The following is an 18705-nucleotide window of genomic DNA, read 5'->3' on the forward strand; positions in this document are numbered from 1 at the left end:
ATATCACAAATGGCATACAGCACAACATGTAACGGTGACAACATGGGAGAAGCCATTAGCAAGTTGACACAGAGTTTCCTAACACAATGGTTTTGCTCTATTGTGTGGCATCTGTCACCATGTTCATTTCCCTTAGAAGTTTCCAAATTAGCTTTCTTCATTAATTTCCGCACTTCATTTTTTTTTTAAATTTCACTAGTATTTGCTATTATGTGTTTCATAATTCACATAGTTACATAACTTGCCGATAGCCAAAACCGTTTCTTCATTTCTTCTAACACACGCTTTTGTTAAGTAGTGTATATATATATTTATGTCTCTTGTAGTAAGAGATAATTTATAGATCGAGCGAGTTCAACACCTTATTAATTTGTTTTGTTTCTTTCTTTTGATTTCCTTAGAGGGAGGGAAAGAGTGACACAAACAAAGCAATGAAGGAGAAGAAGAGAGGTTTCAAAGAATGGTTCACATCATCCCAAGTTCTATTGGGTATGATACTAGTACAAATTTTTCTTACTGGGTTGCAGTTACTATCAAGGATCATATTGGTTCGTGGCTTTTTCATCTTTTCCCTCATTGTATATCGTCACCTTGTTGCTGCTATTTGTGTTGCCCCCTTTGCATTCTACTTTGAAAGGTTTGTTTTTCATTCTAGTTATTATTTGTTCCTTATAAAACTTGTTTCTCTCTTACTCAAGGTTTTAAGAAATGTTTTATGTGTGACCGTGATTTTGGCCTCATTGTTAAGATTTCTAAACTGACTGTAATTGCAATCGCATCCATTATATTTATTCATAATTTCATTCAATATCAAGAAATATGATGAAATTACAATCTAGTATATATGTAATCTAATACTCATGTGAAACTTGGTTGTTTTCTGACATTATATTTGGCATATTTTTTTTTAATTTAAAAGTTATTTAGAATTAAAATTCATAAGAGTTTTAAAAATAAAAAGAATTTTTTATGATTCTGATTTTTTCAAATTAAAAAAGAAGATTAGAAAGATAGCAAAGAGTGTAAGTGAGAGGAACTATTAAAAAGATTGAGAAGGAGAGACAAGAGAATTGTAGGAGAGAGAGATCACAATAAGAGAGAAGTTCAAGAGAGAATAAGGAAAGAGAGTGAAAAGGTGAAGACAAAGGGAAAAAGAGAAAAGATAATAGGGAGAGTGTATGTGGAAAGAATAGAAGCTGGATTTTTAAAAGTTAATTTTACCTAATTTTATTAAAAAAATACTTTTTTCTTCATAAAAAATAAGTTACTCGGTTTTTAAAACCTTTTAGAAAGTGTTTGATTCATTTTTTGTTTTTAAAAAAAAGAAAAATTCAAAATAAACTGAGTCAAATTATCTTTGTTGATGTTATATTCTCATGTTAATTCTTCTAATACTTTATAATAATATTAAATTGTTTTTTTGTTAACATTTTGAAGGTGATTTTATGTAGTTTTCATATAATAAATCTTCTTTTCTAATAATTTTCCTTTAATTAGTTGCTTAAAACTAACTCTAAAGACTCAAGTTAACAAACTAAATAAAAATATAAATAAATTAATATCTTAACAAATTAAAAATATATTTTATTCTTTTAATCACTCTTTGATTGTGGATGCTTTCACTTGCAAATGATTCTGAATTGTGAATGCAGAGACCGCACAAAGAAATATACTTTGAAAGTTTGGTTTTGGCTCTTTGTTAACGCATTGACAGGGTACGCATTCTTTACTTCTTAAAAATTGGATTAATCAAATATACAAACATTTATTAATAAATGACACAATGCACTTTTGATCTTAGAAAAATCTATAAAACTAAGTGTCTTAAAGTAAAAAGATTTTACAAAAAAAAGAGTGAGAGAAACACTTTTCATGCATTCTTGTACTTCAAACTGCAATTTTTAAATTTTAATAAAAAAATATTTACTAACTTTTTCTTAACTAGTATCCTTAAAACATTTCTTAAAGATATTATTATTTTTAAATATCGGATTGAAAATGAATTTTTTGAAATGTAACTTGTGAGATTATGTTTGACATGACTATATATAACATGCAAGTATTCAAACTTGAATGAATGTCCATTGTCGTCTCTTGAATATCCACCAATAATTAATAAAACAATTATTTGACATGTGAATATGTTGTTTATTTTTTAAGTTTATTTCTAATTAACACCATTTTTCTAAATATACAAATTAATGAAGAAGTGTGATAGAGTAAGGTTGGTTGACCTCTAGTTTTTAGGTCTTCGATTGCAACTAGGGATGGAAATGAGTCAGGTTGCCTATTAAGGGCCTTTGGCCCGGCTTGACTTATTTATTATAAAAGTCAAGTTCAAACTTTTTGAAAAGCCTATTTAAATAAAAAAAGTCAGACTCAAGCTTAAAAAAAAACATGTTAGGTTTGACATTAAGACTTGCTTATATATTAAAACTTGTCTTGATTCTTATTTCTTATTTATTTTAGTATTTGACATTAAGACTAGATTACCGAATGGAACTTATGGTATTTTACTTGCTTATTTGATTTAGAATATTTTCTTAAATACTTAAAGTGTTTCGATTATAATTCTTACTTGAGTCATTATGATTAATGAATTTTAATCTCATATTAGAATGCTCTAATTAATTTTAACTTGTTTTTGTTTCACACACAAATTAAAAGGGAAGTATGTGTCTTTCTTTATATTAAATTTTAAAAAGTACTATATGAATTCTCAAAATTTCACGATATAGTTATTAGATTTCCTTCATATATAATATTTATTGTAAAATAAATTTTTTAATAATCTCGTAAGTCAAGCCAGACTTTTAAATAGGCCATATCAAGCCTAAAAAAAGCCTATGACTTTATATTTTTAATTCAGATCAAGGCCAGACTTAAACAAGCCTGATCTGACCTGTTTTCATCCCTAATTGCAACCAATCAATCGTTCATTAAACATAATGAATGTGAGCTTGTGGTTTAAAAGTTGGTGTCACTTTCAACTTGGCAAAATTTGGATACTACAAAAAGAAAAAAAATATTAATTGAAAATAAAATTTTGTAGCTAGTGACCCTGTTTGGTGTGACTATCAAATTTTATATATTTTTTATGGAACTTTACATAGATTTGTGTCCAAAATTATACCATTTTTTTAAAGTACCATCTACACTTATTAGTAAATCTATTCATTGTTACGATGAGAACAACAAATAAATGTTATTTTTTTAGATGGTAAGGTAAAATAGATAATATTTGAGACAATTCAGCCATAACATTATACATGCAACCAAAATACGTCCATTTTATTGTTGATGGTAATAGGTATTTGTAGCTCTTCCCCGCCACAAAAACAGAAGGAATTCTACTCATTCTATCTCAAATTACACAATCCATTATACTTTTATTTCTCGTAAAAAATTATACTTTTATTTATTGGTATCTCACCTATATATTCAAATAAATTCACATTTATATTTTAATTTTTTTAATAAAAATATTTTTTCATAATTTGTGTAATTAATATTTTTTAAAGAATGTAAATTAGTACCTTAAAAGATAAATAATATGAGATGAAAGGAGTATATATAAAGATATTATTTCTCCCTCTTAATGGTTATCACACAAGTTCTTTTTTCCAAATGAATTGTGCCACTATGAAATTTCATACTAAAATTAATGAAGCTTATAATTTCATGGTCTATATGTTTAATAGTTGTGTTTATCATTTTCTTTCAATTATGCCTATATATATAGAAACTAAGTCCTTTCTCCCAAACCACCTTGCAAATGTATAATATTGATTGATTGACCGTCAAGAACAACATCATATGAGTTAAGTATTTTATCTTCATTTTACATTCAATAATCAAATAAACAAAGGTGTTTCATACTTGATAAATAATTTGAATTACAAGAAATTATAATTGCAATATATCATAGGCATCATGACATTCCTTATCTTGAAAGGCTTAAACCATGTCAACACACACATACTCTGTTCCTTTTTTACTATAACTTTACAAGTTCTATAAAGTGGATATTTATACTAATTGATGGCTTGTCATTATGATTTTTTAACAATGTGATGATATCAAATTAATACAGGATGGTTCTGGCTCAAGGATTATTCTATTATGGTTTGAGAGATACTTCTGCCACTTACTCTGTCAATTTTCTCAACTTGGTTCCTATATCCACCTTCTTTACCTCTATCATATTTAGGTATCTAGACTATACCAGTTTAGATGTATAAATCTGAAAAAATATTCCCTAGCATTATTGCATAGCTAACACTAGTTGATGAATCAATGCAGATGGGAGAAATTGGGTCTGCACACTTGGGCGGGTAGAGCTAAGTGTGGAGGGGCAATTTTGTGTGTTGGGGGAGCATTAGCTACCAGTCTTTACAAAGGGAAGGAATTTTATCTTGGTCATCATAGTCATCATGTTCAAATTGTTGTTGCGGCACACAAAACTCACATGCTTCGGGGCACTTTCCTTTTGATTTGCAGTTGCTTCTCATACACAACATGGTTTATTGTTCAAGTAGGTATCCTATTGTTTTATAACTTGCTTGAATTATCTTATCATTTTCATGTATAAGAGCATCTTAACAGAGAAACTTATATAACAATTAACAAAGTCATGATGAATTGTGTTAACTTATATCATATCAACCATCCAAGAGTATAAGACGGGTCGATTAACCCTTTTCAGTTTATTGTCATAACTCTCTTTGCTAATAATTTTCTTCAGTTTTGTTAGAAAAAAAGGTTTTCGTGTGATTATTAATTTATTATCCTTCTCAAATGAATATTTTCAATTTAATAAACAGGTCCAATTGCTTAAAGTATTTCCACTAAGGTATACAGGAACAATGCTAGCATGCATTTTGGCAGCAATTCAAGGAGGAATAATAGGTATTTGCATAGATTCCAGAAAAGCTGCTTGGAGATTAGAGTGGAATTTACAATTGGTCACTATATTGTACTCGGTAAGATACTCTGAATACCAAATAAATTTTACTACTAAGAAATTATGATTTAAATTAATCATTTGCTTTATCAACAAATTGAAATGGATAAAATCATGAATCAAGATGTAGCTTAGTTTCTAAATTTGAAATTCATCATGTGATTTAATTTGACATGAACTTTGAAAGAGGAACATGCACACTTTGAAGTAATTATTAACAAGTGTTTTTTTTTTTTTTTGTGTAGGGAGCACTAGCTACAGCTGCTACATTCAGCCTACTATCTTGGGTAATTACAATCAAAGGACCAAGTTATCCCCCAATGTTCAATCCCCTAGGTCTTATTTTTGTGGCCTTTTCAGAAGCTATCATACTTGGCGAACCATTAACCGTTGGAATGTATGAATATTTCTCCTACTAGACATTATGTCAATTTCAATGTTACTTTATATTCTTACCTTATCTAGGTATTCAGCTACCATCACACAATCACTTGGTCATCTTCATTAGGAAGAGACCATTTAATCTAAAGTAGATTGTCTTTTCTAAACTTATATCCAATTCCTTGAATTTTTTGGCATTGTTTTCTAATTAGAATTGAAGTTTCATCTAAAGTAGATTTACAAAGTTTGATCTATATGTTACAAAGTTGAAACACCAATTCTGATTAAAAATAATACTTAATGTTCCTAAGAAATTAAATCTAAATTTTGTCCTTCTCAACAATATAGCTTTGATATTTCCTTATGATACATGTAGAAAAAGTACTAATCTAATATCTATGTGCAGGTTGCTAGGCATGATTTTGATCATGGTAGGATTATACTTCTTTTTGTGGGGCAAAAACAATGAGACTAAACGCATGGTTCAACAACCAATTGTATCAACTGCAGAAGTATCAAACGTGACTGATTTGTCTACTGGGGCAGAATCAGTGGCCACAATAGTGCCAAATTCTTCACCTACAAATTCAGTAATTCTAGAACTTGAAAAGTCTGACAAAAACTAAAAAAAATAAATAATCCTTTGAATGTATGAGAGCTAAAGTTCAAGGCAGAGATTAGAAAAGTGCAATATTTTTTAACCATAGTATGTGAAAGGTACAACACAATGTTTAAATTTAAAGGATTGTGTTGTAAAATTGATAGTTAGCTTTGGCCTTCATCACAAAGTGGATAAAATAGACTAAAATGCTTGACATATAAATTACCCTACTAAAATGCTTGAATTATGATTTTCTGTACTTAAGCCATTTTCCCAACATTTTTTCATACAATATAACAATACTTTAGCCACCTGAAAAAAAAAAGTTAAGCGGGAAAATCAAATTTCCTATTTTTTTGTTGTTAATTTTTTGTTATTTAAATTTAGATCACATACATATTTGGATTAATGACAAATGACTTTTTTAATAGGGTCGTGATTTTTTTTATGTAAATCTGCGTGTTAGTAATTCAAAGATAACCCTACAGAGGTTGAATCAAGAAACTTCTGCTTGAAAGTGTCTCTATACATGTTTTTTATTTGGTAGACTAGGTAGGCGACCACAAATGTCATCATATTTGAATTAAAAATAGACGCTAAACGTAAACGTAGAATAATAACGCCGTAGTAAATTTTTAGTATCCAAAACCTTCTCAATGTCAGTAAGAAAAAATTATAGAACTAGTATGCCTCTTAAATCTTCCACTATAATAATAATGAGAATACAAAAATATAATAATGTAACTTCAATTTATGAACATGACACTCACTAATTGGCTCACTAATTTTTTCTCTTAAAAACTCTTGGCTCTCTCTCACAATTTTGACAACGAATGTGAGGATGCTCTAATTTGATGCATCATGAGTGAAGAAGGGAGAAGATGTGTTTATAGAATTATCCTCCCACAAAAAATTAATTAAATGCCCTCAACAATCAATAACTTGTTTCTATAAATTGTCAATTTTTAATACACCGAAAATTGTGCATTGGAAGGATGACTTTGCACGTTTTTAAATCATGCATCCTCAGTGCATAAAATTCTTTAACTGCATCCACACTCTGGATCAACCCTTGAGTTAAATAGGGTTTTTGTCAGACAAATCCCAAAAATCAAAATCAACACATTTTATTTTCATTTCTTTTTTGTTCCCTCATTCACTAAACTCAAACATTTGTCTTCTCACATAAAAAAACCTCCAAACCCCCTTTATTCTTCCATTACGCTGTTACTTTGTACCTGTGAGTGCGATTTTTGAGTGCATCCTGCTAAAACTTTTCATCGGGTTCGAACTTCACGAATTCCCCGTACACTTTGTCGTGTACATTGATGGTATAACTTTTAATTGATTTAGGGTTTTGGTTTTCATTTTGCTTCAACACGTTTCGTTCATGGGACCAACCCTTGAGTTAAATAGGATCATGAAAGTTTCAATAAATTCAGATTAATCAGTTTTGAAAGTTGTCCTCCACTCCACTCAAAGCTGGCGAATCTTCCTCTCTTCCTCTCTTCCTCTCTCAATTCATGTATTTCCAAATACATAATGCGAATATGATTATATTTTGTTTTATTAACACACACTGTATAAGAACCAATGTTTTGGTAACCGAACCTGTGATTGAATAGGTGAAAATACTGATTTAAGACTTAATGGTCCAAGTGATTGAATCGGTTTTAATATTTTAATATAATATTATAGTAATATTGAATAAAAATAACATAATATATATAAATTGATAATAATAAAAAATAAACTTCACTTAAAAATATCATACTTATAATATTTTTTTAAAAAAACAAGACAATATTATTTTAAAATTATTTTTAAAAAAATAATTTTAAACAAAATCAATAATCCATTGAATTTTATTGATTTTTGATCAGTTTAATGACTTTAAGTTAATTTAATTAATTTTTAGAAAGTATTGAACTAAACACTTGATTGGTTTTTTATCAAATCAGCTGATTGATCCAATTTTCAAAATTTAAAATTTTCTAACATAGGTATATATTATACTAAAGTTTTTAGTACAACGTATACTTAGTACAACATATACATATGTAAGAAAGTTTTAAATTTAGTATTCTAATTATCAATAGATAGAACCATGGTTTAAAATCGATCATTAGTATGTATGAACTAAACTCACATATTTTTTTTAAGTATAAAGATTAAATCAATGGATTTAAAACTATAAGTATTAAAATCAAATTAGTTAACCGAAAATACAATGATTAAAAACATATTTTTACACTTATTAAAAGTAATGGGATATAGCATAACAAGTAATGATGACAAACTTAGAGAAACGCGCGTGGAAGGGTGAGAGATTTTCCTGACATAATGGTTTTGCTCTAATATATGACATTTATCATCATATTCATTTTCCTATGAGAACTTTCCGAAGCTGTCTATCATTTATTTTTGCATTTGACTTTTTAATTTTTCACTCGTGTAGTGTGCATCACATAGCTACCTGCATACGCTGCCGAGCCAGAACCGTTTCATGCATCTAAATTTAGAAGTGTGTAAAAATTAGATTGGTTTAAAAATTAAATCAAATTGATTTTAAATTATTTTAACAGGTTTCATTTTATATTTTAATATTTAAATTGGCTTGAAAATTGATTCAATACCGAATTGATTTTAAAAAATTAATTTTAAATCCAACTGATTTTTAATCAATTTTAAATTAATTTAAAGATTTGGGTTTTCAAATAAAAAATAAAATATTTAAGTAAAAACCAATTGGATTAATCGAATTAATTTTGTAAAAATAATTCAATTAATCGAATTACTTTTATAAAACAATACATTCCTTTTTTCTTTAACTAATTCAAAAAATTAATTAAGTTCAGTTTGATTCAATGGGAACAGATTTTTTTTCCCACCCCTATTTATATCTACCTTAATATGTACGTGTCTCTCTTGTAGTAAGAGACAACAAAGACAGCAAGTTAGCACTTACTATTTTGCTTTTAATATTTCTTCTCTTCCACCTCTTCTTCTTAGGCACTTACAATGAGTCACACAGAATTTGGTGGAGTAATTGAGGGAAAGATCAGGATGAACACTTTGAAGAAATGGTTCACTTCTTCTCAGGCTATATTGAGCATGGTACTAGTGCAACTTTTTGTAACTGGGTTGCAGCTTCTGTCAAGGGTTATATTGGTTAAAGGCTCTTTCATTGGTGCACTTATTACTTATCGTCATATTGTTGCTGCAATTTGTGTTGCTCCCTTTGCGCTTTACTTCGAAAGGTATAAGCTTTTTATGTTCTTCTAGTTGCTTTGCTCTTATTCAAATTGTATGTTCAATCCAACTTTTTCGATAAATCTTTGTTCCTTTTTTAAAAAAACTTTAAATGACGTTATATGTTCTTACAATGTTCTTCTATTAAGTTTCTTGATATTTCATTAAAAGTTATTAAAAGAATAAATATATTTAACATTTAAAAAATAAAAATAAAAACATTCAATATTCTTACTTCGGTTGCTGCAGAATTGAGAAAGGAAAATTTTTAGATAGGAAACTATTGAATAGGTTTTAGTCGATCTGTAAATTTTTACTAAACTTAATACATCTTCCATGTTGGAGTTTTAAGACAAACCTATTCAATTTGTTCTTAGTGCATGTTACTTTTGTTCTTGTTATTTTTTAGAAGTATTTTTTTTTGGTTTCCTAAAACAACTTTCGAAAGAGAGTTATTTCTCTTAAAAAAAATCAATTCGAACATGCATGCACTCAATTTATTTATGTGCTCTACCTGAAATTTGCTTCTCTTATTGGTCTCTTTAATTTTGTTCATGATTTTTATTTTACCCCAACACTTTTGCTTGTTGATGTTCTCTTGATCAATGTTATTGTGGTTGCAGAGGCCTCACAAAGAAGTTCACTTGGAAGGTTTGGTTTTGGCTATTCATTAATGCATTAATGGGGTACGTGCGCGTTCTTTAATTCCTATATAAAACTGCAGTTTTTGTATTTAAATGGATATAATAAGAAACGCTTTTGTTTTTAAATACCCTCCGGAAAATAATGAACCTCTTGACATGTGATATTAAGTTTTTGGCCTCATCCTTATAATTACAAGATAGCATTTAAATATCTTTTTTTTTTTTTTTTTTGCATGCTGAAGTGCAGTGAATCTCCATTATCTTTCTTTTAAGATATATGTTTGGACCCCTAATACAAACTCTTTATGATAAGGAGCATGCATGCGTTTTCAATCAGAGGAAGTAATTCTTCCTGAAGAACTATGGTAAAAGTTCTGGTGTTGCTGATCCATGTTTCAGTTTCACCTTTTATGGAACAATAATTAAACTTATGGATGCGCCGTTTATTTTCGACGTATATTAGTAATTAGCACCATTTCTATAAAAATCAGATAAAGGAAGTGTGGGAAAGTCAGGCTAACCTTAATCTAATTTTAAGTATTTTAGGGCAACCTTTAATTGGTTAATTTTATACATTGGATACATTAATTTTTTTGGCTGTACTGGAAAGAATATAGTTGGTGTGGCAGTGACACTTTCGATTTGGAAGCATTGGAGATTACGAAAAAAAGAAGAAAAAGAAGAATACTAATAACCTTACTTGAATTTGCGTCCCAAATTCTCCGGTCTACTCTTCTAACAAATCTATTCCTGTTTATGTCTAGAAGAATTATTAATAAATCTTACTATTTGTTTAGATAGATAGGCCAAAATAAACAAAGAATAAATGAAAAAGTTTATCCCTAACATTTCATATTTAAGAGAGTTTTAACTTAAGAAGTTCACGTAATCAGTATTTTAAAGGAAATAATTAAGAAATTAATGAATTAAAGTTTCGACTAAAAGTTACATTAAAATTTATTTAAAAAATAAGACAAAAATACGATAATAATAGATAATAAATTTATTTAAAAAATACGACAAAAATTCGAATATTTAATAACATATTTAAAGAAATTGAAAAAAAATAAAGATATTTTAGTAAAATAATATTATGAATTAATCATTTAGTTTATATAAAAAAAATCTTGACAAATGACAGTCTTTTGTTTACATGCAACAAAATTTGTAATATATTAACAATGGAATCCTTTTTTTCGTGAATGGTGCAAGTATTCGAGCATTTTCTCGTCATGAATAGAAGAAATTAACTACTGTACGTACAAATATCCACCGCCCCTTATTAATGGTTACTGCACAAGTTCTTTTTCCAATGACTTGTTCGACGGTGAATATTTCATGGCAAAGATTAATGAAGTTCATGACTTTCTGATCTATATGTCAGACACCCGTGTATATCTCTCCTTTCATTTGGATTACTAACATTTTTTTTTATTATCTATTTTCATCTTCTTTAATTTAAAACACTATATAATATTATTTTTATGTAAAACAGGTGGTAATATCTTACTTTCATTTATTTTTATTTTTTTCATGATATCGTTTTTAATTGATAAAAAGGACAAGGATTGAAACATGTATATATAAAACAGGTGGGAATTTTTTTCCACTCTTTCAATAATCAATGCATCAAAAACAAAAATTAAACCTCCTCTTCCCAACCATGCGTGCTACAAATGCATGTAATTAATAGACACGACTTCGCACGAGTAAAATAGTTTGTCATTTAGCATGTTTACAAATGCATTAATTAATTTTGAAAAGTAATTACTCCTTCTTAAACCCTTAGACGACAAAATACTAATTATTTCTTTCAATAGCATGAATAAGCTACGGAGTAATAATTATGACTACTATAATGCGCTAGTACTAGAATACTTTTTTTTTTTTAACAAACTAGTACTAGAGTTATTCATTTTGAAATGCTTAATCCATGTTAATTCACACTCATAATTCCTTTTAACTCTAATTTTTCTATAATTGTTACTTGTTTTGTAATTAATTACAGGATGACCCTAGCGCAAGGATTGTTCTATTATGGTCTGCGAGACACTTCAGCTACCTTCTCAGTCAATTTTCTCAACTTAGTTCCAATAACCACCTTCTTTACGTCTATCATATGCAGGTATTTGGAAACTGATCATGACATATAGAGTCCGGATTTTTTACACCTATACATTATATATTCGTAGATGATACTTTCATTTTTTCTTTTATCTCTTTTTCTATCAAATCATATATATATAACCTATCATATTTATATTTTTCTTTCTACTCTCTTTATTTCTCTAGGTGTCAAATGGTTTTGAGTGTAAAAATATCTCTTTTTATATAAATAAAGATCCTAATACTCGGTAATTAATGTCCCAAAACATTACTTAAAAAGAAATCTCAATAAGTAAAAAACATTTGATATACTATTACACATTCTAATGAAAAAATTTCTATTTTTATTCTTTAACAAGGATATTAAGACACTAGTTACTATTTTTCATTACATATACCCTCTCTATCTCATAATAAATATCATAAAAAAAGTATAAAAATAAGTACAAGATTATTTTAGTTTTTTCTAATGTAGTATTAATTATTTTTTTTATTAATATCTCTAATAAATATTATTTAATTACTTAGATTAATTTTATAAAATTATCTCTTTTTGATCTTCTACTTAATAACTTTTCTTGACTTATAGTATATAAAAAAAAAAAACTTATGACGACACTATGTTATGGAACATAGAGAGTAAATATTTTCTATCCTTTCCATTATAGTAGTACTTGCATAATAACCAGCATTGATGCATGATTAATCAATTAATGCAGAATGGAGAAACTGAGGTTGCAAACATGGGCAGGTAAAGCTAAGTGTGTAGGGGCAATTTTGTGTGTTGGTGGAGCATTAGTTAATAGTCTTTACAAAGGGAAGGAGTTTTATCTTGGTCACCATAGTCATCACGCTCAAACTGCTACTGCAGCACACAAAACCAACATGCTTCGTGGCACTTTGTTTTTGATTTGCAGTTGCTTCTCTTTAACGGCCTGGTTTATTGCGCAAGTATGCATCTCATTCTTTATAGTATTAGTCTACTATATATATTGTTGCATCTAATATAGTTAACAAATGTTAAATTAAAAAAGTTAATGAACAATTATCTTCTTCTCGATCACTCTAAAAATGCAATGTGATTATTATTATTATTATTATTATTATTATTATTATTATTATTATTATTATTATTATTATATATTCATCTTGGATAGCTATTTTCAATTGAAAAAGGTGAAGTTGCTTAGAATATTTCCACTGAGGTTTTGGGGAACAATGATAGCATGCATTCTCGCAGCAATTCAAGCAGCAATAATAGGTGCCTTCTTAGATTCCAGTAAAGCTTCGTGGAGATTAGAGTGGGATCTACAACTAATCACTATAGTATATTCGGTAAGATATGCATGCCTGCAAGTTGAAACTACTATATAAATCCAATGAATTAAGACCATTTATTAGGATGCTTAATTAAATTATAAAATATATTAAAATTAATACTTAATTAGTCATTATTTGATCAATGTTTCACTGCTAGGATATTTCTTATTATTTAATATATTTTTAAAATAGTTCACATATTAATTAATTGTAAATTCAATATGAATAATTACTCTCAAAGACAGAAAACAAAAAGAAGTACAGAAATTGAACAAACAATGCACAAAAAATTGCTTGATTCATCTTTATTTTGTTTGTTTTTGCTTAATGTTATAACATTTGTATGAGTACTTATATTTTGAACTTTTCGTTATTAGACAAGTGATGTTTATTTGTGTAGGGAGCACTCGCTACGGCTGCTTCATTTTGCTTTTTATCTTGGGCAATTAAAATCAAAGGACCTAGTTATCCTCCAATGTTCAATCCCTTGGCTCTTATTTTTGTGGCCATATCAGAAGCTATTGTACTTGGACAACCAATAGGAGTCGAAACGTAAGAACATTTTTCCTACTTTACATTATGCTAATTTTCAATGTTTCTTTACTTTTTATTTTTACCTTGTGTAGGCATTGTGATGTTTTTGACCTTGCAGTTATTTATGTATTTGTAGAAGTTTTCTCATATGAACTTATGATTTTTTTTTCTCTTATAAGTGTTATGCACGGAGAAGTTATATATAAGCTCAAGATCAACAGCACATTTGCATTAAGATAGTGTAGAAAAACTACTAATTCAAAATCTATATGTAGGTTGGTGGGCATGGTTTTGATCATAATGGGATTGTACTTCTTTTTGTGGGGCAAAAACAATGACACACAGAGATTGCCTCAACCAAATGGACTAACAAGCATGCCTGATACATCTATAGTCGCACCAAGTTCTTCTCCTACCGACACTAGTGTGCTTCTTCAAATTGACAAGACTTGTAATAAAAACTGAAAAAAATATATAAGATTGGTTTGTTTTTGTTAAGATGTTGTCTAGCAAGGTGAAAATAAGTTGCTAGTGATATGCGCATGCAGAGAACTGCACTAAAATGTAAACGTAAAGGATTATGTTGTGAGTTCATAATTACCTTTGCCTTTTACTAAGTGGACAACTTATAGCTAAGTACATATTACTTTGGGTTTAAATGATTTCAAATCACGTTGAAAAACAACTAACGTTAATTTAATTAGGTGCAAAATCATGGTTTGTATCATGTTAATGAATTAATTTTAGATGTAAAATTGATTTTAACTTCAAGCAACCTTAACAAGGAGTTAAACACAAAGAAAGAAATGCTTTACATATACAATATAAACTTATATATATAACTCTTTTTTAGGTTTAATGGCATTTTTACCATTAAAACTATTTTATTCCAACTTTTTAATTTGATATATTTTATCCCAAATTTTTAGCCTTAATTTGATACTAATGAAAGAAAGCGGAGGAGGAGGGGAGAGGAAGGAAGAGAAGGGAAGAGAGGATGACAACATCATTTGGTTGAGCTGAACATTAAGGAAATATTTGAAATAAAGTGTGGGACCCACGCATAAAAGAACTTCTCAAGACCGAGAAGATGCAAGGGAAAATTAGTACCATCCTTTATAATAAAGAAAATTTATAAATTTCTTATTGGGATAAAATATTTTAAATTAATTTGTTAAGAGTAAAATTGATAAAAAAAAAAAATGGAAGTAAAAGGTATATTTAAACATTTTTCTAAAATAAGTTAATATGATGAAACTTTGAGAGTTGAGAGCAATGCAGCAGTGATGAACTTGAATTAATTCCCATAGTAATGTAACAGAGAGAGCAAAGGATTGGGTGAGTGCAGAAAGTGGAGGTCCCGCGCACATTAAAGAAGCAATGAAACAGAAAGTCAACCGTTGTAGAAGTTAATGTGCACATGAATAGAGTAGGGTTCAGTCCTAACTCCTAATGCATCTACTGGCCCTGTTCAGTCCTAGTTTTAGCCCTTTTGTTCCAAAGAATAATCTTTCACACAATTTAAATAATGGTAACGTAGGGTTCAGTCCTAGTCTTAGGGGACGATTCCACCTTTTTCGTAGGGTAAAAGTGTTGGCCCAATTTGGATGGATGTGGGTTGGGCCAAATTAAAGGCAGTTTGTGATGACTTTTTTGTTGTCGTAGTCCTAGGAAAGAATTCTTAAAGAAATGCTACTTTGTGTGTATTTAATTAAAATAAATCCTGTAAAAAAAATGACTTTGGTAGGCATTATAGCAGGATTATTTTAATACAATTTTGTGGTGTTTTAACTGAAGTGTACACTTCAAAAGAAAAAAACTGAAAAGTAAGTTTCTAATATAAAGACTTATTTTATTTTCATTAAATACCTACCAAAGTCATTTACTATTCTTAATGATATGGTAGTAGACTTAATTCTGATTGAACCTGACATCTTTAAATTTTATTGTCGATGTTAATCTCAGATTTAATTTTACAATTTGTACTAATGTTTAATTAATTGATTTTTTTTCTTTCAACTTCACTATGGAAGCAATCCAAAAGGCACACACCCATTTCATATGGAAGAAACCATTTTTATATACCGTGTAAACAAAAACCATTTTTATTTCTCCCTTAAGTTAAACGCATTTTCTGGTTTTTAAATCTCTAGAAGTGGAGTTTTGACTTGTATAAATTAGTTGACGAAAGACAAATACTAACATTATTATTAGCTCCAAGATGAAGTGTCAATACAATGCCAAAGTAAACAATGCCAACTCATTTGCTTCAATACTATAAAACCAACTAAGTACCGTTGTTTAGCTCCAAGAATTTGATATAAACAACCCGTTGAAATTGCTCTAATTGTAATTTACAAACAATAGAAGATATTCTCTTTTAGCAATAATTCACATCGAACTAATTATCTATGATGAGAAAAAAATGCAATCTTCAGCTGGCTTTCCCTTTGTCAAATGAGGTGTTTTTTTTAATTTTATTTTTGAGAAGTTGTCTAATGAAGTGTTTATGTCCTAAAAAATGTATTATTTTTATGTCCAAGTTAAACTAACCCCTTCAACTATGTTTAATAATGAAGTGTATACAAGATAGTAGGAAAGGAATATAACAAGAAGATAAGATCTAACTCAAAAAGAAAAATATAAAATTGATTGAATGATGAAAAAATAAGAGAATGAAAAAAATAGATAAAAACAAATTTAAGGGTGTGTTTGGTTTGTATTTTTATTTTCTGTTTTCATTTTTTGTTTTTATTTTCTGAAAACTGTTTTCATTTTCAAAAGATTGGAATTTTAAAAACATGTTTGGTTTGACTTTTTATTTTCTACTTTCAAGAAATAAAACGCGTTTTCAAAAGGAAATGTATTTTTAGATTTGCTTAAAATTATATTCCTTGTCACCGCGTTTTCATTTTACCCAAAATGAAATTTCTAATTTCGACTGAAAAAAATATTGAAAATGAGATTTTATTATTTCTAATTTTTGGTTCGTTTCAAAAAATATTTTCACTAAAAATGTTTTCAAAGATCCAATCAAGCGCATTTTTATCCGCATTTTCTATTTTCAGTGAAAATAAAAACAGAAAATAATCAAACCAAACACCCTCTTAATCTTTGCTACTATTAAAAAATTAACAAATTAATAATTAATATTTCTCCATAGAAAAAACACCTAACTTATAAGAAGATAAGACTTTTGAAGTGGAATTTTAGTAAATGTAATCCCAAGTTGAAATTTGAACCTCTTGTTTAAATGCTTACCTATTGAACATAATTTCTAACTTGGTCATGCAGCTATACTTTATATTTAATAGAAAAATATAAGAGACCGTCGAATCCTTCATATATATCATCCGTTAGTTTGCTTCAGAAAACAGACATTGATTCGGTGTTTCTTTTTCCCCTCATCCTTCTAACTTTCGGCCAATAGGGTCGGTTCCCACTTTCCACCACTTCTCTTTCCTAAAAGATTCCGTGGAGAAATTATTCTCTTCCCACTATTCTCGTCATTATTTTCTGACTTAGAAAAAGTTATTTTAAACTAATGCTTTTGTTACACATTTACATGTACAAGTTTTTCAGCAATTATTACAAGTTCATATCAAGAAAAGTCTACACTGGCCATCTTGAAATACAAAATCTTATATTTTTACATATAGGTTGTGCGAAGAATAACAATAAATGTGTGCGAGAAAAAATAAATTCGGACCGTTAAATTATTCGTCTCAATTAAGCTGAGTCTATTGGAATTTGATTTTAGAATAAAAAAATTTAATATAATTTAAACTATTAAAGTAATCAATATTTACTGAATATTATGATTTATGTCTCAGTACTTGATATGTGCTTAATTTATCAAATCAAATATGTTATATAGTATGAAAACTGTTTGCACGAAGACGTACAGTAAGAAAACATACAATTGTTGTTATATATTAACTTAAAAGAATAAAAACAAGCATTGATGGAAATCAAAGAAAATGAATTTATAAGTGTTTCGTGAGTGTACCAAATCGTAAACATTATTTTTTTCCTTATAAAAAAATGTATCAAGTTATAGAAGCTCTTTACCAATAAATTAGAAAATATATTTGATATTATAGAAGAGAATATAAATTATACAAAGAATATATACTATCATTCAATCAATATATAATAAGTTTGTTAATTTTTTAATAATCATTTTTAACAAGTGATTTTTAATTAATTGATAATATAAAAAAATACATTAACAAAACATATATATAGCATTAAACTCATTATATAACAGTATCTATTTTCACATTCTTATCTAGATTCTGACCTACTTAAAAGGATAAAACTTTGTCCCATGCTAATATATTTTGTGGGAACTCTTTAACTATGAACTAGAAACTGGTTGCATAACTCGCAACCTACATGTGATGTGACAGTAAAGAAGTGCAACATTAATTTTATGGTTCAACTGAAGTATGTTTTTCCATTTTTTTAAATTAAATACATTTTTAACATAAATAAATAAATATTAATTTTGTTAAGATAAAATAAATCCACCTTCAAGCCTAATGAAATAAATTCTTAATTACTTTTGTATTTCATATATTGAAATGTGTAAATGTTCGTTTACATTACCGCGCGCAAACGGATTGCAGACATGTTCTAAATCACTAGTCATGAGCCTACACAAGTTATTTCTTGAAATATGCAATTTAAACAAATTTGATTGTTTGTGTATTGCAGTTTGTTTTTTTTATCCGTTGTGTATTGCAGTTTCACTTATTTAATACTATTAAAAACAAAAAATCAAATTCTTTTACTTTTTTAAAAAGTGAAAAATTATTTTTAGTTTTTACAAAATATACTACATATATCAGCCCACAAATTACATATTTTGTTATAATAATAATAATAATAATATGCTTATC

At 28.2% G+C, this 18705-nt stretch overlaps 2 protein-coding genes across 3 annotated transcripts; both read left to right on the forward strand.

The window, feature by feature from the left end:
- The first annotated feature begins 237 nt into the window (after nucleotides 1–237).
- On the forward strand, nucleotides 238–6204 carry LOC114396236 (WAT1-related protein At5g64700-like). Of its 2 annotated transcripts, XM_028358139.1 has the most exons (7): nucleotides 239–637; nucleotides 1653–1715; nucleotides 4094–4210; nucleotides 4303–4534; nucleotides 4824–4982; nucleotides 5209–5360; nucleotides 5751–6204. In XM_028358139.1, exons 1-7 carry the CDS (start codon nucleotides 432–434, stop codon nucleotides 5968–5970), a joined length of 1149 nt encoding a protein of 382 aa, XP_028213940.1. In that variant the 5' UTR covers nucleotides 239–431; the 3' UTR covers nucleotides 5971–6204. The 2 variants fall into 2 exon arrangements, with proteins under 2 accessions (XP_028213946.1, XP_028213940.1); XM_028358145.1 differs by lacking the exon at nucleotides 1653–1715 and having other exon boundaries at nucleotides 238–637.
- A 2671-nt stretch (nucleotides 6205–8875) lies between these two features.
- On the forward strand, nucleotides 8876–14437 carry LOC114396249 (WAT1-related protein At5g64700-like). The gene is made up of 7 exons (XM_028358154.1): nucleotides 8876–9205; nucleotides 9821–9883; nucleotides 11850–11966; nucleotides 12667–12898; nucleotides 13124–13282; nucleotides 13668–13819; nucleotides 14077–14437. The coding sequence occupies exons 1-7, from the start codon at nucleotides 8967–8969 to the stop codon at nucleotides 14264–14266; spliced, it is 1152 nt and encodes a 383-aa protein (XP_028213955.1). The 5' UTR covers nucleotides 8876–8966; the 3' UTR covers nucleotides 14267–14437.
- The last annotated feature ends 4268 nt before the right edge of the window (nucleotides 14438–18705 follow it).

Source organism: Glycine soja, chromosome 2, assembly GCF_004193775.1.
Source record: "Glycine soja cultivar W05 chromosome 2, ASM419377v2, whole genome shotgun sequence".
In the NCBI taxonomy this organism is placed as follows: Eukaryota; Viridiplantae; Streptophyta; class Magnoliopsida; order Fabales; family Fabaceae; genus Glycine; species Glycine soja.